The sequence below is a fragment of the Schistocerca nitens genome, chromosome 4 (genome assembly GCF_023898315.1).
Source record: "Schistocerca nitens isolate TAMUIC-IGC-003100 chromosome 4, iqSchNite1.1, whole genome shotgun sequence".
Lineage (NCBI taxonomy): Eukaryota > Metazoa > Arthropoda > Insecta > Orthoptera > Acrididae > Schistocerca > Schistocerca nitens.
The window spans coordinates 555,712,226-555,734,831 of NC_064617.1; the positions used below are offsets into that span (position 1 = coordinate 555,712,226).

A 22,606-nucleotide genomic window follows, 5' to 3' on the forward strand; every position below is an offset into this window, starting at 1 on the left:
CCTTGAGGAAGACAGCTGAAATACCAGCATTAGAAGCGTCAGTTTGAACAAGAAACATTTTTTTTTAAAATTGGGCACTCCAAGAACCGGAGGTATGGCTATCGCTGCCTTAATACGCTCTAGGGCAGCCTCCTGGTCGGGTCGCGCCCTTCCAGCGTAACTGAACTAAGGGTTCCGCCAATTGAGCAAAACTGAACGAAATGCTTAAAATAATTTGCCATGCCTATGAATTTAGGAATTCCCCACTTATCAGTAGGTGGAGACAAAGCCCATAAGGCTTTATTTCGCTCTTGGTCAATGCGAATACTCTGACCCCACACTATATGACCTTAGAAGGATACCTGCTGCTTGACTAGCGTCATCTTACTAGGCTTAACAGTCAGCCCGGCTCCCTGTAATCTCAAAAGAACTTGCTGAATATGCTCCAAATGATCCTCAAACGAACGACTGTAGATAACCAAGTCGTCCAGATAATTACACACACAGACTAACCTCAAGATGCCAAGAATATTATCCAACAAACGAGTAAGCACAGACTCTCCAGTTGCTAGTCCAAAAGGAACTCTGTTGACTCAATCAAGTTCCAATCAGTACAAAATGCTATAACATGTTTACATTCTTCAGCCAACGGGATCTGATAATATGCCTGATTCAAATCAGGGACCGTAAACCAATTATCACCGGCAAACCAAATAAGAGAATTATGCAGATCAGGTAGGGGTACCGATTCAAGGACAACTTTAGCGTTTAAACGGCGGTAGTTAACCACAGGTCTGAAACCACGCCCATGACTTTTAGGTACAAGAAATATTGGGGACGCATAAGCAGATATAGAAGGCCTAATCACTCCTTGTTGGAGCATCTGAGATATCTTTGCCTTGAGTATCTTCAGCTTAGCAGGTGAGAGGCGGTATGGGGACTGCCTAGCGGTAATATTGACGGACAGACGGATATGATAATCAAGAACGTTAGTAACACCCAGGTTATCACTAAGGAGCTGGGGAAAACTGTGCAACTAATCGAGTAACTGAAAAGCATGATGGGGCAAGAGATGGGCCAGATCAAACTCGTTAGTTATGGCATCAACGGCCGACGATCCAGCAGTTCGATGAACACTAGGTTTAGCGCACTCGCAAAGGCCAAACTTCTCTCCAGGAGCGAATTTAAAGTAAAGGGTATGTCCGGAATAATCCAAGACCAATCCAGTTTTATTAATGAAATCACATCCCAAAATTACATTAATTGGCATTTTCTTAACCAAGGCTAAAGACATAGGCCAGGAAAAATCGCCGACAGATATGCTCCCCCGGACCTAACCATACAGAGGCAACACTTGGCCATTGGCCACCCGGCATCTCTGCACCGGCGAAGGAACCGACCGAAGTTTCGTGAGATGCTCAAATTCCAAAAATCACTCGAAGCGCAACAATGAAAAGGAACTACGAGAATCCAAAAGAGCACAAAGCGGCTCGCCACCTACCCGAGAACAAACGTAAGGCAAGGGGGGTAATGTGGGAGCGACCACTCGAGTACGCCAATGTCTGAAAGCTCGAACCCGAGTTTGCTGCCCAGCCCAGCGTCATCTATTAGCTCTGGGTGCCCCGAGGCTGAACTCAAGAGCGCACCAAATAAGCTGTACTGTTACACCTGAAACCAAGCCGGGGTTCCCTTTTGATAACTTCAGCGGATGTGGATACTGCGGAATCAGCGACGACGTCCCACCACTTAACCTCGTTACGTACATGGTTCTCAAGTGGTAATGCGGATACTGCTACGACCACGACATGGAGCTCTTCCCAGGTTGAAGGCTACTTATGGAAGACAAAATGCTACTTATCCGCCGCACGCATTCCCATAAGAACGATGGAGCAAGGCCAAAGGGGCTGTCTGATCTCTATCAACATACTGATGTAACTGATCCTCTACCCGCTGCACCTCCCAAATTTAACGACACTCAAGCTGAGACCTTAACTTTTCCCGGCGAATCGAATGTTCAAATAACTTACGGGTCTGCTGCCGGGTGACGTCGTCGGACACCGCCGATATTTCGACAGGAGTACACCCTGCCATTCTCAAGTCACAAATGCAAGGAAGAAAAAAATGTGCAAACAAATTTAATAACTCGGTTCATAGAGGAGAAACAAGGACGATACCACACACAGAACAAGTGTCAACACAACCAAAGATAACCAGCATCAGAAATATCGATGGTTACTATTAATCAACAGGTGAGGTAGCACTAATTTTGTCCCTCTGTTTTTTTGAGGAGAGAGAGCCGGATTGCAAGCAGCATTTAAACAAAATCCACCATCTCTGTTAATAAGGTTGCTTGATAGTCTGATTTCAACAACTTCCTTAATAACACTATCATGTGTGACGTTTATGTTCAATACACCGGTCTTCCACAGTTAAGGTCTCACATTGTTTACCTCTACGGGGACGGAATGTATCGTTGCCTGCGGAGTTTGGATAAACTTCGCAGCAGTAGAGTAAGGTTGGAATGTGCATTATCGTTTTTATTGAAGTGTCGAAATCATAGTGTGGTTCCAACGTTTGCTAAGGTTGTGCATCATATTAATTCTCCTGCCGCCAATCGCATCAAGCAATGTGCTGGTTTAGCTCTTGTTCGTGAAAGGATCCACCGTACTCGCCGTCAATTAGATTTTCTTTCTAAGGAATTATTTCAGCTTCATTTAATGATGGCGTCTATTGTTTCTGAATTTTCATGGGATTGGGTGGACGGTGCCTCTTGGTCGCAGTCTGACTGTAACGTTTCCTTGGCTCAGTGTCTAATTCTAATTCTCGACATTCTGTGATCAATCTCACGGAGAAAACGTTTGACGACGCAACTTTGTCTGTGCTGGGGAAAGGTTTGAACTTCGCACCGACGCCTAAGAGTTTGCCAGTCGTTGATTTTATTAGTTCTATCGAACAGGTTGCTTATAAACTACCTTCCGAGGCTGCGGAATAGGTTAGGAGGGAAGCTTGTCGTGTGTTGACTGGGGCCCGTCCACCCAAGTGTAACATTACAGCAGCTGAGGCGGCTGCTTTACGTTCACTTAGAATGGATCCTGATATTTTACCTGCGGACAAGGGTAACGCCACCGTTTTGTTGAACAAGCACGACTACATTCAAAAGATGCAGTGTCTACTTTCTGATTCGGCGTATCGCAAAATCGGTGCTGACCCTACTAAGTGTGTTGAGAGAAAGACAAATAGCCTCCTGAAGAAAAGTTGTTTGTCACAGGAGACTATAAAGTCTTAATTCTTACTGTGCTGTACCACCTAGATTATATAGCCTCCCTAAGGTCCTCAGCTGCTGTAATGTTACACTTGGGTGGACGGGCCCCAGTCAACACACGACAAGCTTCCCTCCTAACCTCTTCCGCCATACACCGTCAGGTGGCTTGCGGAGTATGGAAAAAAAGAGGCCGTCCCGTTGCGGACTATTGTTTCTAATATTGGTGCTCCGACATATCGTGTAGCTAAACATCTTGCTAGTTTGTTGAGCCCACTAGTAGGTAGGTGTGAACACCACATTAAGAACTCTGCAGATTTCTTACGTCGATTGCAGGGATTGCGTTTGAATGACTCTGATATTTTAGTCAGTTTTGATGTTGTTTTTCTTTTCACTCGCATTCCTCTCTCTGATTCGTTGCAGCTAATTGAGGTTAAGTTTGGTGTCGAATTAACAAATTTGATTCGACATGTGCTGACTTCCACTTACTTTTTATTCAATGGTCAGTACTATGAACAGACTGATGGAGTTGCAATGGGAAGCCCGTTGTCACCTATTGTGGCCAATTTGTTCATGGAGGACTTTGAGGAACGTGCATTGCAGTCAGCGACCTTGAAACCTGCGTGTTTTTTCAGATATGTAGATACATTTGTTGTGTGGCCTCGTGGTAGTGAGAATTTAAACCGGTTTTGGGAACATCTGAATTCAATCCACCCGAATATTCAGTTCACTATGGAGGTGGAAAAGAATGGATGCCTTTCCTTCCTTGACGTGTTGGTCAAAAGGAAGACTGATGGTACGTTGGGGCATACTGTTTATAGGATGCCCACCCACACTGACTTGTATCTGCGAGCTGATAGTTGCCACCATCCAGCTCAGCGTGAAGGAGTACTTCGCACCTAGGTTCACAGAGCCCACGTTATCTCAGACCCTGAAAGTTTGGCAGCTGAGCTAGCACATCTCGAAGTCACCTTTCGTCAGAATGGCTATATTGATATTGAGATCAAACGTGCGTTGCACCATCAGCCATCTGTGCAACGGGTGAGTGACGATAGCAACGAAATAGTACCTACGTCTACGGCCCTTTTGCCTTACGCATGAAGCATTTCCAACAGGATTGGCCGTATTTTACGGAAATGTGATGTGAAATGTGTTTTTCGACCACCTTCCAAGATTAAGGCCCTGTTGGCGTCCGTATAAGATGATCTTGGTTTGCGTAAGGCTGGGGTCTATCGTATTCCTTGCAGTAGTGGCATGTCATATATTGGTCACAGACAATCAGGACTGTGGAAGACCGGGATATTGAACATAAGCGTCACACACGCTTACAACTGCCGAGAAAATCCGCTATTGCAGAACATTGCCTTGACACCGGTCATTCTATGGAATACAGCAACACGGAGATTCTGGCTTGCACGTCAAACTATTGGGATAGTGTTATCAAGGAAGCTGTTCAAATTAGACTATCAAGCAACCTTATTAACAGAGATGGTGGATTTTGTTTAAATGCTGCTTGCAATCCGGCTCAGTCTCTCCTCAAAAAACAGAGGGACAAAATTAGTGCTACCTCACCTGTTGATTAATAGTAACCATCGATATTTCTGATGTTGGTTATCTTTGGTTGTGTTGACACTTGTTCTGTGTGTGGTATCTTCCTTGTTTCTTCTCTATGAACCGAGGTATTAAATTTGTTTGCACATTTTTTCTTCCTTCATTTGTGCCTTGAGAATGGCAGGGTGGGCTACTGTCGAAATATCGGCGGTGTCCGACGACGTCACCCGGCAGGAGACCCGTAAGTTCGTTGGACACTCAAGCTGTTTACGAATCCCGGTGGTCAACCTCTGCCGAATTACGAGCTCCCTTAATTGCTGCAAGGAAGACCCTTAACGAGAAAGTTGGTGCGGAACACGAAAGGCGGCCGCGTGTTGTTCTAGGCGAAACAATAACCGCAATTTTTCCACTTTATCAAGTCGCTCTACAACCAATTCAGTAATATCTCGGAAGAAATAGACCAGAGGATTAGGCGACATGGCAAACAGCATCTAACTTGACAGAGGATGTAAGAGTACCACCCACGTACTGGCTCTCACTCTTTCCCTGACAGTGCAAGTCCCAATCTTCAACCTTCCTCCCATCCAACTCCAAATACGTAAGCTTAAACTGTAATGCGCTCATCAAAGTTCCCAAATCAATGGTTAATTTTTTGTGATGATCTTCCAAATCTAACGTCCTCAAATCCGCTATCCCATTAGTTAAATGCATTAACTGTGCCCGCACCCTATCCAGCTGACTGTCACTAGGTTGGGTTCCCTCCAAAAGACAAATAGTGTCCTCAAGGCCTTTAATAGCCTCAAACAAAAATTCAATTGCCGCTCCTCTCTCACCCACCACCGCCGGCGTGACGTCAACCAGCTCATGAACGGCAGCGCGCAAACAGGTTGCCAATTCTGGAACACTGCCCTCAACCAATTCGTGCCTTATTGTCAACTCGTAAACAAGGTGGTTCAAAAATGGTTCAAATGGCTCTGAGCACTATAGGACTTAACATCTGAGGTCATCAGTCCCCTACAACTAAGAATTACTTAAACCTAACTAAACTAAGGACATCACACACATCCATGCCCGAGGCAGGCTCTGAGCACTACGGGACTTAACATCTGTGGTCATCAGTCCCTTAGAACTTAGAACTACTTAAACCTAACTAACCTAAGGACAGCACACAACACCCAGCCATCACGAGGCAGAGAAAATCCCTGACCCCGCCGGGAATCGAACCCGGCCCGAGGCAGGATTCGAACCTGAGACAGTAGCGGTCGTGCGGTTCCAGACTGAAGCGCCTAGAACCGCTCGGCCACCCCGGCCGGCTAAACAAAGTGGCACTTTCTCAGCATTAAAACCTAAAACAATAACTAAAACAATACCGCACCACAGACACAATCGAAACAAAAGTGAAGCCGACAGCAACTAGGGTGGTAAGTACCAGTGAAAGGCCAGCTAAATCACGCATGGCTAACTGGTAATAAGGATTGTGGAAGGGACTAAGGGAGTTGCGGTCGGATTCATTTCACAATTGTAATTCATTATCATTTAGTTCACAAATACACTTTTGAAAGAATTAGAAGTCGCTGCTGAAGGCCTCCAAACAGATGTTTTAGAATAAGTTCAAATTTGAAAAGACATAACACACAGTTAAATTTACGACTACGATAAATCATATACATATATGACATCAGCATACGGAGCGGTTGAAGGCCGCCGGATTAAATCTTCAAAATTCCAAATATACTATAATGATTACTGAAAGCAGAAGGACACGTTGTTTTAAGATGCTAAAGGGCTGATAGCGCACAAGGAGCACAGAAAGAGATAGACGCAATAAGATGGTTGAAGGCTCAAAGTTAAATTCTGAAAATTAAGGAAATATGTACATGCAACAATCGGTAAAACAATACATTAGGTTTACAAATTTCCTTTTGCAACACCAACGGCGGAAGGCCCACAATAACTTTTAAAATGTTTCAGAAGAAATTACAATAATCTTTCAAGAGCAGAAGGCAGTAATGTATGGACTTGAAGGAAACTCTGAGAACATGTTTCCAGGGCTGAAGACTCTCGAATGACCTTGCCCAGTTGAAAATATAAAATACAGTATAGCCCCAAAAAACCTTTTAAATAAATTACAAAAACATTAAGACAGCCAAAGAATAATTAAGGGAACAATACTCAGGAAAAGACACTGCCTAAAATTACGTTAGCGGCCAGGGCTGGTAACCAGTACACTAACTGCCACAAGGCAGAAAATTCCGCAGGTGAACTTAACTATGGGTATAGTAATTTAATGAAGTATACCTGACGGCGGCTATCTCGAACACTTCAGTCGTCGTTGCTCACAGCAGCAACGCAGGAACCAGCAACGTAAATATCAAAACCACTTAACCTTCCCGTCCTGTGTCGGCGAGCGACCGACCGACCAACAACCCACCAAAGGTCAGGCCCGGCTGAAGTGATGCTTGGCGGCAACGGTCGGGCGGGCTTTGTCCACGCAGCGTTCACTGCTGCTGCAAGCGAGCGACTGCCTGGCCCAGGCTGCGCACCAAACGCTTTGCAACTTCCTGGCAGGGCCCAACTCACGACCCAAACTGCCTCCGTGAACTCTCCTCCTCGCACGTTTCGACTCACTCCACGACAGATGACAACCGGGAAGTCATAGCAGCCTAGCAAAGATCTTAGGAGAGGGGATATATTGATACGTGCTACTAGCGCCGATGACGGCCCGGCAAAACAGTAAATCAGTAACGCCAGTAATTTAAATCAACGTTGTGAGATGGAAATACGTTAAAACAGGGTGTAAAATACCAATTGGTGGCTCGGTGAGCGATGCACGGCTCAGACTGCCATAAACGAAAAATGACTTCTTAACAGAAGAGCTCTAAAATTGCAAAATGTTGGAAATGGAAGTATACGTTCTGAGCCGGCCGGAGTGGCTGAGCGGTTCTAGGCGCTACAGTCTGGAACCGCCCGACCGCTGCGGTCGCAGGTTCGAATCCTGCCTCGGGCATGGATGTGTGTGATGTCCTTAGGTTAGTTAGGTTTAACTAGTTCTAAGTTCTAGGGGACTAATGACCTCAGCAGTTGAGTCCCATAGTGCTCAGAGCCATTTGAACCATTTTTTGTGTGATGCCCTTAGGTTAGTTAGGTTTAAGTAGTTCTAAGTTCTAGGGGACTGATGACCTCAGCAGTTGAGTCCCATAGTGCTCAGAGCCATTTGAACCATATACCTTCTGAGCATAGAGGTGAATGGAAGAGAAACGTGGACCTTAGCCAAAAAGCAACCAGAAACACAAGAAACTTAAATATTAATGGGAAAACTTACGTTCATTCGGAGATGAAGTTTCTTATCCAGAACAGACTAGCATAGACAGCAGCATCAGAGCAGTCTTCAGAATGAAGACCTCGACGACAAATAGTACATAATGGAGAAAGTCTGTAATGAATTGATGAAGAAACTCTTGTTAGTGCGTTGGCTGGAAGGTCACGAATAAGAGACCTGTTGCTCTGCGAGAAGGTGTGACTGGTTAATGAGATAACTGCTACGGCACCAAAGGTTGCTTGCCCTGGGGCTGGAAGATCTGTAGACGGGAAATGTTCGTACTAATGGAGGAGGGCTAAAATACACTAAGCAGACTACACAGTAGATGGAGCACGGTACCAAACAAGTTGAAGGAAACATGACTTTGAAATATTAAAATAAATTGATGATATAACAACACGCACAGAAAATATATCTAATCTAGAAATAGGTAGGAAAATAATGTAAGGCTTCCTTAAATCCTGAAGTAAGACTAAGTTTGACACCCAGTAACTGAACTTACAGTACAAATACACAAATAACAAGTACTTTGGAGATTAAATTTAGAACAAAACTAAAGTGTTATTCTACAGCAGAGTGCAAATATACCTACATTAGCATAAAGTATCTTTTATTAATTCACCTCACATCAGCCATTGGTTAAATAACACATTTCGTGGGAAAGATTACGCCTTCAATCGAATGTCTCATAATCGACTCCCCATACGTACTGCCTAAAATTAATTAAATCGCCTTGTTGCAGGTGGTGAACTGTCTGGCAGAAGCAGCATTGCGCAAATCCCTTCACGATGGATGGAGTTACCTGCATCTCGCCGCTGAGTCAGGAGACAAGCAGGTAATATCGGTTATAAATTCAGTAGTTGTCACATGCTAGAGCAGAAAGGGTATTCTCTCATCTAATACATGAAGAATCGTAGCGAAAGCTACCAGATGTAAACTAAAAGTTTATTACTTGATAATAGGTCATCTGAAACGATTTTTCCTTTTGCCACACCTATTCTGCGTCTTCTAAATATTTTGGCGTAACGGTGGAAAGTGATGTGCGATGGAACGAGGACGTGAGGGTTGTGGTAGGGAGGGCGAATGGTTGACTTCGTTCTATTGGAAGAATTATAGAAAAGTGTAATTCCTCTGTGAAGGAGATAGCATATAGCACGTTAAAGCGACCTGTTCTTTAGTACTGCTTCAATGTTTGGGATCCGCACCAAGTCGTATTAAAGGAAGACTTCGAAGCAATTCAGAGGCTGGTCGCTAAATTTGTTACTGGTAGATTCGAACAACACGCTAGCGTTACTGGGATGCTTCTAGAGCTCAAATGGGAATCCGTGAAGGGAAGGTGACGTTATTTTCGAGGAACAATACTGAGAAAATTGAGAGGATCCGCAACTGAAGCTGACAGCAGAAGGATTCTATTGCCTCCAACATACACTGCGCCTAAGGACCGCGAAGATAAGATGCGAGAAATTAGGGTTCATACGAAGGCATACGGACAGTCGTTTTGCCTCGTTCTGTTTGCAAGTGGAACAGGAAAGAAAATGACTAGTAGTGATACGAGGTATCCTCCGCCACGCGCCTTAAGGCGGACTCCAGAGTATCGACGTAGCTGCAGATGTACCGGGTGATCAAAAAAGTCTGTATAAATTTGAAAACTTAATAAATCGCGGAATAATGTACATATAGAGGTACAAATTGACACAGATGCTTGGAATAATATGAGGTTTTTTTAGAACGAAAAAAAATACAAAAGTTCACAAAATGTCCGACAGATGGCGCTTCATCTGATCAGCATAGCAATAATTAGCATAAAAAGTAAGACAAAGCAAAGATGATGTTCTTTACAGGAAATGCTCAATATTTCCACCATCATTACTTAACAATAGCTGTAGTCAAGGAATAATGTTGTGAACAGCACTGTAAAGCATGTCCGGTGTTATGGTGAGGCACGCGTCGGATATTGTCTTTCAGCTTCGCTAGAGATGTCGGTCGATCACGATACACTTGCGACTTCAGGTAACCCCAAAGCCAATAATCGCACGGAATGAGATCTGGGGACCTGGGAGGCCAGGCGTGACGAAAGTGGCAGCTGAGCACACGATCACCACCAAACGACGCGCGCAAGAGATCTTTCACGCGTCTAGCAATATAGAGTGGAGCGCCATCCTGCATAAACATCGTACGTTCCAGCAGGTGTCTATCAGCCAGGCTGGGGATGATGCGACTCTAACATATCGCCGTACCTGTCACCCGTCACGGTAGCAGTCACAAAACCAGAATCATGCGTTTCCTCGAAGAAAAAGTCCAGATAACGGTAGATGTGGTAAATCCAACCCATACATGACTTTCTCGTCGTGCAATGGAGTTTCCACGACAGTTCTACGATTTTCGGTAGCCCAAATTCTGCAGTTGTGGGCGTGGACAAACCCTCGGAGCGTGAAATGAGCATCGTCGGTCCACAACACGTTACTCAACCAATCGTCATCTTCCGCCAACTTTTGAAACGCCCACACCGCAAATGCCCTCCGCTTCAGTTAATCGCCAGGTAACAGATAATGATGCCAACCGATTTCGTACGGATAGCATCGGAGGGTACACCTATATGCCAACCAAACAGTGTATGGAATGCCGGTGCGACGTGCGACTGCACGAGCGCTGACTTCCGCGTGCATAGACGAACCCGCTACAGTCTCCATTTCTTCATGATGTCTCAGCAGCATTACGCCTTGTGCTCTGTCGGCCACTACGGTGTCTATTGTCTAAACAACCCGTGGCTTCGAACTTCGAAATCATTCTCGCCACAGCTGCATTTGTCAACGGACATTTACCCGTTCGAATCCCCTTCCTATGGCGGTAGGATCGTAACGCTGAACTAGTATATTCCCCATTCTGATAATACAGCTTCACTATAAGCTCCTTTTCAGATAACGTCAACATGCTGCGACTGCTGGCGCATCTGATTTTCTCTCTCTCATTACCGCTCCTTTTATACACGATTGTCATGCGCAGTCACTGACGTTTTTCTGTCCGGCGCCATCTGTCGGACATTTTGTGAACTTTGTTTTTTTTTTTTGTTCTAATAAAACCCCATGTCATTCCAAACATGTGTGCCAATTTTCACCTCTCTATCTACATTATTCCGTGGTTTTCAAATTTATACTGACTTTCTGATCACCCGGTAGATCGCTTGATACCGTATTGCATGAGGTAATGTGCAGTTTCAACAAGATGTTTCAAAACGCCGGTCGTAAAAACGGGAGTTTTCCAGGGCCCATAACACGGATTGGGTCAAGTGTTTTTGGTAGCCCTCGGATTAGGGACGTCTTATTGCATCTATCCTACGATGCAGGATCCAAGTTTGAATATCACACATTTCCCCCAGCTTAGGTAAATTGAGCGAATCGGTTGGTTCATTTTGCATTGCGCATTAAGAGGCTTGTGGAGGCACTATTTCAGGGACGGTTCTTGAAAAAACCCGAAAAAAGCAGTCTCCGCCAGTTTTTCGCTTACAGCCTTAGTTATCGAAATAACTAACCGCAGATCATTGCTTAATTTGTAATGGTATATTCTCTAGGCATTTATCTAGGGGAGCCATCTTGTGGTTTTCAAAACTATCTGCTGTCCTGAAACACCCCAGGAACCTAGTTGTTGGATACCAAAATCGAGCAGTTGATTTCGACACGGCTACTTACAGCAAGTGGCTGTAATTTGTACATGTTCCTAAGATCCACATCTCTGACAATCGTGAACATTTCCTGGGTATCTTTAGCCGTTCCCCAGATATAAAGTTTCAAAGTTACCCCATGTGTTCACGTATAATACGCACGTAAAATCTAGTGTGAGGCGAGAGTGTAGTTTATAAAGTGACGCAGCTGTTAAGTATCTCCTCTGTCATCAGAAGATTGCTGTGAACACCATGTTGTTGAAGTACTGAAGCACTTGTAAAATTTTAGTGCACGAAAAATTCGGTCTGAGATATAAAATTAGCTACGGATTATTTTAATTGTACTTAACTAAACTATCAAAATTTTACTGAAGTTCACTTCATATGAATGAAATGCCATGCTGTAACAAGGCAATGAACAGAATTATCAAAAAATACTCCCATCGGAGCTAGAAATGGCAAATTAGTCCTATTTAAAAGAGAGACTAGAAAATGTGGTACCAGCTGCCTCATTCTACTTTCCAGAAAAATTTTACATGCGAAAATATTCGCGCTTTTTTATGCTCAGGGAAAAGGAGACAGTGGCAGTGGGAAGGAATCAGTAAGATAGTCGGAGTAACGGAGAGCAGAGGGAGATGGTGATAATTAGTGGAGATACTAATTGGAGGACAGCACGAAGAAGACTGTGGCTGTGAGAGAGGAGACAGTGATTAGAAAGAGACAGAGAGCCGAAATGAGTTGGGCGCAATGAATGAAGAAATGGGAAAGTGGAAATGGATGGGTATGAACCAGTGGTGTATACAGAAGAACCTCAAGGAAGGGGCGCTAAGGATATCTTGAGCTACCTTTACTTTTACCGTAATAAAAAATAATCAAGTCACATGCAAAGTTTAAGAAAGTTTTATTTAAACTGATTATACACATATACAAGACAATGCCATCTTATAAAAAAGTTACAATTGTAGTTCTCTTCCTTAAATGATGAATTCTACGCGCCTGTTCTTCCTGGAAGATTGGTTAATTACATCGTCAACAGGACAATCAGTGTCAGGATTAGTGTTCAGAGCTAGCAGTTAAGTCGATCGTCCTTCATTGTTGACATCAGCCATGTGTTTGTACGCCGCAACTTTGAAAATTTCTTTCTACTGTAGCAATAGATGCAGGTAGACAAGCAAATATTTTGTACAGTGTGTGCAAAGTTGGACAGTCAGATCTAGGTCATTTGCAAAAACAGACATAATGTCTGATGGGATAGCAGCAATCAGTGATTGTATGATGTTATTTATAATCCATCTTGATTGCAAAATTTTTTTAATCAGAAGACCGGTTTCGGTTCATTCAGAACCATCTTCAGATCTGATATTTCAGGAGTTACTCCTGTAACTGAAATATCAGATCTGAAGATGGTTCTGAATGAACTCCTGTAACAGAAATATCAGATCTGAAGATGGATCTGAATGAACCGAAACCGGTCATACGAATAAAAAATTTAGCAATCAAGACGGATTAAAAATAACATTAGATCTAGGTCCAACAGACAACGCTTGCATAACAGAATCACGATCATTAAGCGCGTTTATTCTCGTTTGCTTGTATTGAAGAATCTCTCCCACTAGTCTCTTTTTAATCACAAAACAGTAGAAATTTCCCGACTTTTCTCGAACAAATGCCAGACAGAATAACGTATCGAGATCACCAGAACGGCCGCTACATTCCTGCTGCAGATACGGTACTGACTGACATTCACCAAGGAGAGACTGCCTACCAATCACCAGAGTGGCACAGGCAAGAGCTAGTCGATACGCTACTTCCTACCAATTACCTACTAGGGTATCCTTCCAATCAGTCACCAGTAAACAGCCCATCGTACGCCACCCCCTGAATAACATCCTGTCTTCAAATTGTGGAATGACATGCAAGATATGTAACGTCGGTAGCCAACAGATAAACGAAACAGAAAGTATATAAGGGAAGACTTTCACCAGAACACAGCAGTGAATCGATCTGAAGAACACTGCTGCAAGTCTGTCGAAATGTTGGCAAGTTAGTGCTTTATCAGTTTATAATTGAACAATCCCCCTCTTTAATAACCGAAGGACTTAAAAAACTTTGAAATAGGCTAACAATAACTCACACAGTTAAAAGGCACTTCATCAAGTAATTATCAAAACAGGGGAAGGACAATTTACGTTCGAAATCAGGAGCACTAGGACCATAATCAGGGGGCCAAAACTTTCCCAAAATGGTTGAAATGGCTCAAGCAATATGAGTCTCAACATCTGAGGTCATCAGTCCCCTAGACATAGAATCTCTTAAACCTAACTAATCTAAGGACGTCACACACATCCATGCGCGAGGCAGGATTCGAACCTGCGACCGTAGCAGCAGCGCGTGTCCGGACTGAAGAGCCTAGAACGTCTCGGCCACAGTGGACGGATATTGGTTCTCTGCCTTTCATGAAGCCATGGGAAACCGAAACAGAACACTAGCCTCTCAAGTGCCTCATCTATCTTCAGGCTGATACTGGTACAGAACAACATGATGAAAAGGCAGAACTAATGAGGTGGAATATAATACTTACTTCCACACAGTGCCACGAACTTAAATACAAACTCTAAGCTAGCAGGTGAACACGCTTCTCACTATGTAGACCGCACTGCAGTAATTCAATGTAAGTTCACTTGCAGAGCAGAAATTTCATTACACGTGGAGTTGCCCACAATACCTCAAGGATATCACTGGGCAATCTGCCTGGCGAGTTCCATCAGTCTCACTGTCCCGTCTAAACACTGACTGTTTCGAGACGTTTCATGTCTCTTCGCTTCAAGCCTGCGAGCGCTATCCCTGTCACCTAATGCAAGCACACCTTGCACACAAGCGGTAAACTATCTGTAATCGACAACGACCATCTCAATAATGATGCGGCCCAATATCCTGAATTATTTTATTCAAGATGACACTAGACATGGAAGCTTAAGGACGCACAGTAGTTTTTACGTGTTATTTCATTGTGGTGCTGAATTTCTCCTGCATCTGACGCTAATGATATCTCGTTATTATTGTTGTAGCGCTCAGTATTTAGCACCTCATTTTGAGAAAGGCCGCAAAAGAACACCTGCTTTCCTCTTTTGAATAGTTACAGGTTACATGTCAAAATTAGTGTGTTGTAGCAGCTAGTCACCTCACAAAACTATCCCCTACTGTGATGTAGAGAACACATTTGATTGAGTAAACCATGATGTAGCAAATTAGAATGAGAAAACTGCATCGAGACATTAGGCCAATAAAAAGCGTGACAGTTTTGTGCATTAACTGGAGGTACGCTGTTCAATCCTGACAGTCCGGCGCCAGGACCCTAAGGAAAATACTGCTCTGCTGCTTTTGACACTACATAACCACATTTTTCCCAGTGTCGGGGATGATCACCCTTGGTTTAGGCTAGGGAGGTGCCCAGATTCATTTTTTCAGGCCATTTCCGGTAGAGTTTGTATGTGGAGCCAGGTGGTGGGGGTCTCTGTCAAAGGATAATTTGAAACTGCGAGTCTATAAAACCATCAGCATCCGTACTTCTTTCTCACCTTTTCCCAGTTTTATGCAGTCGCTAGTTAAATCACATGATAGTCTGTGCTTCATGTTTCAGACTGCTGGCGCATCGACTTTACAGGTGCTCCCACATGATAGCCGTTCTATCATTAATCGCCATTGTGGCACATTGCAGCATCAATCCCAGGGTTAGGTCTTTATTCTGGTTCCTTTGGAGACTAGCTGCAGTAGATCAATGTGCTGCATCTACGTTTGCTGTATAATGTGAGCGTGTGTGCTCCTTGGTATTGTTTCATGTAAATTCAAGGCAACCTTTAAAAAAATGGCTCTGAGCACTATGCGACTTAACTTCTGAGGTCATCAGTCGCCTAGAACTTAGAACTAATTAAACCTAACTAACCTAGGGACATCACACACATCCATGCCCGACGCAGGATCCGAACCTGCGACCTTATCGGTCGCTCGGCTCCAGACTGTAGCGCCTAGAACCGCACGGCCACACAGACCGGCTAAGGCAACCTTTATCCAGAGCTAGGTGTTAATTTGAAAATCGTGAACAACGGTCTGACAGTCCAACGATATGTTCCGCTAAACTCAGTAATAAGGTTTCGGTTCATATGTATCAAGGACAAATTTATTCTATTGTTGTGTTCAGTAACAGCATTAGAAGGAGTTCCTTATTCCTTGCCAGACACAGTCACCATGAATAAAACTGCAGAAGACGCAATTATGATGGAAGAAGGAAAAGAAATACAAATTGCGTGTCCAAGGGATAACTTTACCTGCGCAACGTCTCCAGCTGTCACCTCATCATCCCTTTCCCCTTAATACAATTACGATTGTATTTATAATGCAAAACCAGAATATTGTGAAGAATAAAAAAAGCCATTTAGCTACCAGTGATAAGAGTCATTAGCAGCTCAAGCCGAGTGATCTTGCTGGAAGAATGTTGGGTATCAGCGGTGTATGGTTCGCAGGTGCTGAGAGACCTGCTGTGCGGCTTTGCGGACCCGACTGCCACGGACGACTGTGGCTGCAGCCCGCTCCACACGGCGGCGGCCACGGGGCAGCTGGAGTGCGCTGCTCTGCTGGTGGACGCCGGGGCAAGCCTCGAGGCAAGGAACAACCAAGGCGGGACGCCACTGCTCATGGCAGCCACTCAAGGAAGGGACACGGTAAGCCCGAAGAATTAAGTAACACACAAAAGTGATCTTCATACACGTTCATCAAAATATGAAAATGACTCACCTAATGCCTGTTCTATACTAAGAGGGAAATGGTGATCACATTGAAATTTGTAGGATTTTCTGTTGGAGTTGCTTTTTTCGTGCCTACTTATCCTAGTGGACAGCTGGTTGGCGCTAGTGAAAGATATCTTTACAATTAAGGGGTATCTTTGAAAGTAAACTGAATATGGGTAGCAAAGCGTGGCCTTAATACAGCTGTCGCGCAAGCGGAATGCAGTAGAATGTGCCGTACATCAGTGCTGGGTGAAGCATGGAGTACACAAAAATTCTGGCAAAACAACATTTATTATGTCGGTAAATTTAATTGGGCACATGAACGTTTGTAGTGAGTAATATGATGGTTGCTGTTACCTGCAATATATTATGTCGCATATTAATCGACCCTCGAACTTTACTTCGGAGTCCCCTGCAAGGTCTATGTTCTGTGGAAGAGGAATGATCAAATGATGGTTTTATCACGAACACTTACAGTCACACGAACTTGAGAGATTAACACGAAAGAAAAGAGCTAAATACCTTCACCGCAGCAAAAGGGTAGAAAGAGGGACTGTTCCCTTGATTCGAACATGCGGGATAACTGAATAAAATTTCTGTTATAGTGAATTTACTCAAACACTTGGAGCGGTGTTGAGCTTATTGTGATTCCATTTTGTATAGTATCCCTTTCGCGGGAGCATGTATATTGCGTATGATTTCCATGGTTTTATGACTGAATTTTGTGCAATTCGTCGCACTTGATAACTTTCTTTGGGCACGCTTTTGTTTGTGAGGACCACGTGGTCATGATATAATGAGAAAGTCTATAGTGCCAAGACTACAGTAATCTTCCGCTGTAGAATATTTGAATTACTTGTGATTCTTATTTATGCTTCATTTTCACAGTAATTCAGTTCAACTGAACAATAGCCTACATCGTCCTTGGATTTTAACGCATTTAACACTCGCAAATTAGCAAGTAAAATTTGTCACACACGTTAATAAACTATGAGCGATGAAAGGAATCATTTACTTTGTCTAACTTTGAAAAACTTATATTAAACACAACATTAACTTCTCATCAAAAAAGCACACTTACAGCCAGTAGGTCTCACCCGTCTCGCGTCCCACGGAACACACTGCAAACTTTCGCTCTCCAACCACTGACACAGTGGCAGAGTACTACAATCCCACAGATCTACACACTGAAATCCTTGCACAATCTGTTTCATACAGTCAACTGATCCGACAAGAAGAGGAAAGAAAAGATACACTTAAGTATGGCACTTAAATGTATCAAACATGCGAGTGGGGCCCCGACAAGCACCAAGAACCTAATGAAATACACTCCTGGAAATTGAAATAAGAACACCGTGAATTCATTGTCCCAGGAAGGGGAAACTTTATTGACACATTCCTGGGGTCAGATACATCACATGATCACACTGACAGAGCCACAGGCACATAGACACAGGCAACAGAGCATGCACAATGTCGGCACTAGTACAGTGTATATCAACCTTTCGCAGCAATGCAGGCTGCTATTCTCCCATGGAGACGATCGTAGAAATGCTGGATGTAGTCCTGTGGAACGGCTTGCCATGCCATTTCCACCTGGCGCCTCAGTTGGACCAGCGTTCGTGCTGGACGTGCAGACCGCGTGAGACGACGCTTCATCCACTCCCAAACATGCTCAATGGGGGACACATCCGGAGATCTTGCTGGCCAGGGTAGTTGACTTACACCTTCTAGAGCACGTTGGGTGGCACGGGATACATGCGGACGTGCATTGTCCTGTTGGAACAACAAGTTCCCCTGCCGGTCTAGGAATGGTAGAACGATGGGTTCGATGACGGTTTGGATGTACCGTGCACTATTCAGTGTCCCCTCGACGATCACCAGTGGTGTACGGCCAGTGTAGGAGATCGCTCCCCACACCATGATGCCGGGTGTTGGCCCTGTGTGCCTCGGTCGTATGCAGTCCTGATTGTGGCGCTCACCTGCACGGCGCCAAACACGCATACAACCATCATTGGCACCAAGGCAGAAGCGACTCTCATCGCTGAAGACGACACGTCTCCATTCGTCCCTCCATTCACGCCTGTCGCGACACCACTGGAGGCGGGCTGCACGGTGTTGGGGCGTGAGCGGAAGACGGCCTAACGGTGTGCGGGACCGTAGCCCAGCTTCATGGAGACGGTTGCGAATGGTCCTCGCCGATACCCCAGGAGCAACAGTGTCCCTAATTTGCTGGGAAGTGGCGGTGCGGTCCCCTACGGCACTGCGTAGGACCCTACGGTCTTGGCGTGCACCCGTGCGTCGCTGCGGTCCGGTCCCAGGTCGACGGGCACGTGCACCTTCCGCCGACCACTGGCGACAACATCGATGTACTGTGGAGACCTCACGCCCCACGTGTTGAGCAATTCGGCGGTACGTCCACCCGGCCTCCCGCATGCCCACTATACGCCCTCGCTCAAAGTCCGTCAACTGCACATACGGTTCACGTCCACGCTGTCGCGGCATGCTACCAGTGTTCAAGACTGCGATGGAGCTCCGTATGCCACGGCAAACTGGCTGACACTGACGGCGGCGGTGCACAAATGCTGCGCAGCTAGCGCCATTCGACGGCCAACACCGCGGTTCCTGGTGTGTCCGCTGTGCCGTGCGTGTGATCATTGCTTGTACAGCCCTCTCGCAGTGTCCGGAGCAAGTATGGTGGGTCTGACACACCGGTGTCAATGTGTTCATTTTTCCATTTCCAGGAGTGTATTAAAACGAAATATGGATAGTATGCTGTGGCCACCACAAACACACTCAGTTGCTGAGTCCTTTCCATTTTCGTCTTTACATCTAGGGTAATAGACCATTTGCACCACCAACTGAGGTCCCAGAGACAAACAAATGAAGCTGTATGGTATGACAAAACCATGAAGAGGCTCATACAGAGACCCTTCAGTCATACCAACATAAAAGGCTCTGCTGTGTTTGCAGCAGAGTTGGTATATGACATGGCTATTTTCACAGGTGGTACAGCCTCTGTTTGGATAGGATAAGCCTGGATAGGAGGTACTGGGTGGGTTGACTTGGCAGGCCTCACGCTCTGTGGCAAGGCGCTGTGAGTGGGGGTGGCCTAGGGATGGACTAGGATGTTATGTATTTTGGGTGGACATACGAACAACACTTTAGGAGGGCTGGGATGGATCTTGTATAGGGTGCCCCTCACGGAAATATGAGAGATTATCAAAGCCCTGGCGAAGGACATGGTTCAGTTGTCTCGGACCAGGGTGATATTTAGTGAAGAGTGGCGTTGCCTTGGTATCTTATTCTTGGAGGTGGTGGGAGGAGGGGGGTATGTGAAGATACAGCATGGGAAACTTGTTTGTGGACTACGTTTTCGGAGGAGGGGTGTATTTCGTGTCTGTGAAGTCCCTTGTGATGCCTTCTGCGTATTAGGCATGGGAGTTCTCGTCACTGCAGGCCTGTCATCCATAGGTGGTTGGGCTGTACAGGCGGGACTTTTTGGTGCGGGAGAGATGGCAGCCCTTGAAATACATGTTGTACGATTTGGCTGGTCAATTGTATTGTCATATATAAGTAGCTGGTAACTATCTGCCTGTGTGTTATTGTGACACGGAGGTTTTTGAACTGACTTCATCACAATAATTGATTGAAAATTTCTCTCTCATACACAAACGGGTGCATGACCACAGAATCTCAACACATCACTTTCTTAGTCAAATTTTATTTGCACCCACTCGATTGTATTGCCATTGGCGGATGTTGGCTTTGTAGTGATGTCAGCAGTAATTCGGATACCTCGCTTCACTGTATGTGTGTTGGAGTGCTATAGGCAGGTGATAGATGCATAGTGGTGTTAGCGGTAACTCTCGTAGCTGAAGTCGCTGCGTACTGGAAGCGTCTCCGCATACTAATTAGTTGAACTGCAACTGTGCTTCCCATTGGCAACTTGTGATCAGTTGTTCGGAATACACGCTGTGTTGCATCGTAGTGATGTTGATTTATGGTTTGATTGTACATACTATTTGTGGGGTAGCACTAGCTCTTTTGTAACGTGCTGGGTAACTTATTTTCATCTTTTAACGACTCAGATTAGTGTCGAAAGGTCTCAGTTCTGCTTTTACGTTCAACTTCTTTTAATAAACCGTTGTGATATGTTAACATTTCGTGACAGTCTTTTTGATTATTCGCTTAGTAAAGTTGTCGTTTATTATGCTGGTAAACGAAATCTCATCTCGATTTAATTCTCCTGCGCGTGCTCTGTCCTCTGTGTTTACCAATAGTGCGGCCAGACGTTACTCACGAAAGATCGTACTAGACCAATGTTATGATTTTCGCGTCATGATTTAATAGCAGCCAATGCAGGTTTCCCCTGCCTCGGGCATGGATGTGTGTGATGTCCTTAGGCTAGTTAGGTTTAAGTAGTTCTAAGTTCTAGGGGACTGATAACCACAGCAGTTGAGTCCCATAGTGCTCAGAGCCATTTGAACCATTTGCGCCAATGCAGGTTTCCAGGCTGTGCTCAGTTGAAATCCCGCATCCCTGTTGATGAGATTATCGGCTGTACGGATATGTATTGATTCCTTAAAGACGCACACCGAGAAAGATGATGCCGCGGATAAAACTTTCGTCTTTTCATAAATCATGCAATGTCCTGTATTCAGACAGTGTTCCGAAATTGCCGACCTTTCCAGTTGACAAAGGCTGATGATCATCGTAGCGTTCTTGTACTGTACGACATGTCTGGCCTATATATGCTGCCCCACACAGACAAGGAATTGTGTGCACACATTTCATCAGGCCAAGATCATCCTTAACCGAACCCAACAGGTTTCTCCAGTTTTTCGGTGGATGAAAAACACACTTGATTCTCTATTTTCCTAGAACTCTTCCGATTCTTGACGACATGGCACCAAAATACGGAAAGAAGGCCAAAGTGGTGGGTGTCTTCGTATCTTCATTTTGCTCCATGGATTGAACTCGCCTGGGCCTGAATGCATTACATATCTGTCTGTCAGAATAACCATTTTGTCGGAACACTGTCTTCAAATATTGTACACTCCTGGAAATGGAAAAAAGAACACATTGACACCGGTGTGTCAGACCCACCATACTTGCTCCGGACACTGCGAGAGGGCTGTACAAGCAATGATCACACGCACGGCACAGCGGACACACCAGGAACCGCGGTGTTGGCCGTCGAATGGCGCTAGCTGCGCAGCATTTGTGCACCGCCGCCGTCAGTGTCAGCCAGTTTGCCGTGGCATACGGAGCTCCATCGCAGTCTTGAACACTGGTAGCATGCCGCGACAGCGTGGACGTGAACCGTATGTGCAGTTGACGGACTTTGAGCGAGGGCGTATAGTGGGCATGCGGGAGGCCGGGTGGACGTACCGCCGAATTGCTCAACACGTGGGGCGTGAGGTCTCCACAGTACATCGATGTTGTCGCCAGTGGTCGGCGGAAGGTGCACGTGCCCGTCGACCTGGGACCGGACCGCAGCGACGCACGGGTGCACGCCAAGACCGTAGGGTCCTACGCAGTGCCGTAGGGGACCGCACCGCCACTTCCCAGCAAATTAGGGACACTGTTGCTCCTGGGGTATCGGCGAGGACCATTCGCAACCGTCTCCATGAAGCTGGGCTACGGTCCCGCACACCGTTAGGCCGTCTTCCGCTCACGCCCCGACACCGTGCAGCCCGCCTCCAGTGGTGTCGCGACAGGCGTGAATGGAGGGACGAATGGAGACGTGTCGTCTTCAGCGATGAGAGTCGCTTCTGCCTTGGTGCCAATGATGGTTGTATGCGTGTTTGGCGCCGTGCAGGTGAGCGCCACAATCAGGACTGCATACGACCGAGGCACACAGGGCCAACACCCGGCATCATGGTGTGGGGAGCGATCTCCTACACTGGCCGTACACCACTGGTGATCGTCGAGGGGACACTGAATAGTGCACGGTACATCCAAACCGTCATCGAACCCATCGTTCTACCATTCCTAGACCGGCAAGGGAACTTGTTGTTCCAACAGGACAATGCACGTCCGCATGTATCCCG

The 22,606-nt window shown here is 45.5% G+C and overlaps 1 protein-coding gene across 2 annotated transcripts in view; it reads left to right on the forward strand.

The window, feature by feature from the left end:
* LOC126253205 (uncharacterized) overlaps positions 1-22,606 on the forward strand; it is a 599,715-nt gene that overhangs the window by 292,922 nt on the left and 284,187 nt on the right. For both annotated transcript variants that reach the window (XM_049954381.1, XM_049954382.1), the window contains exons 11-12: positions 8,851-8,943; positions 16,287-16,484. In XM_049954381.1, coding sequence (XP_049810338.1) covers positions 8,851-8,943; positions 16,287-16,484 — 291 coding nt within the window. The remainder of the gene's footprint in view (positions 1-8,850; positions 8,944-16,286; positions 16,485-22,606) is intronic.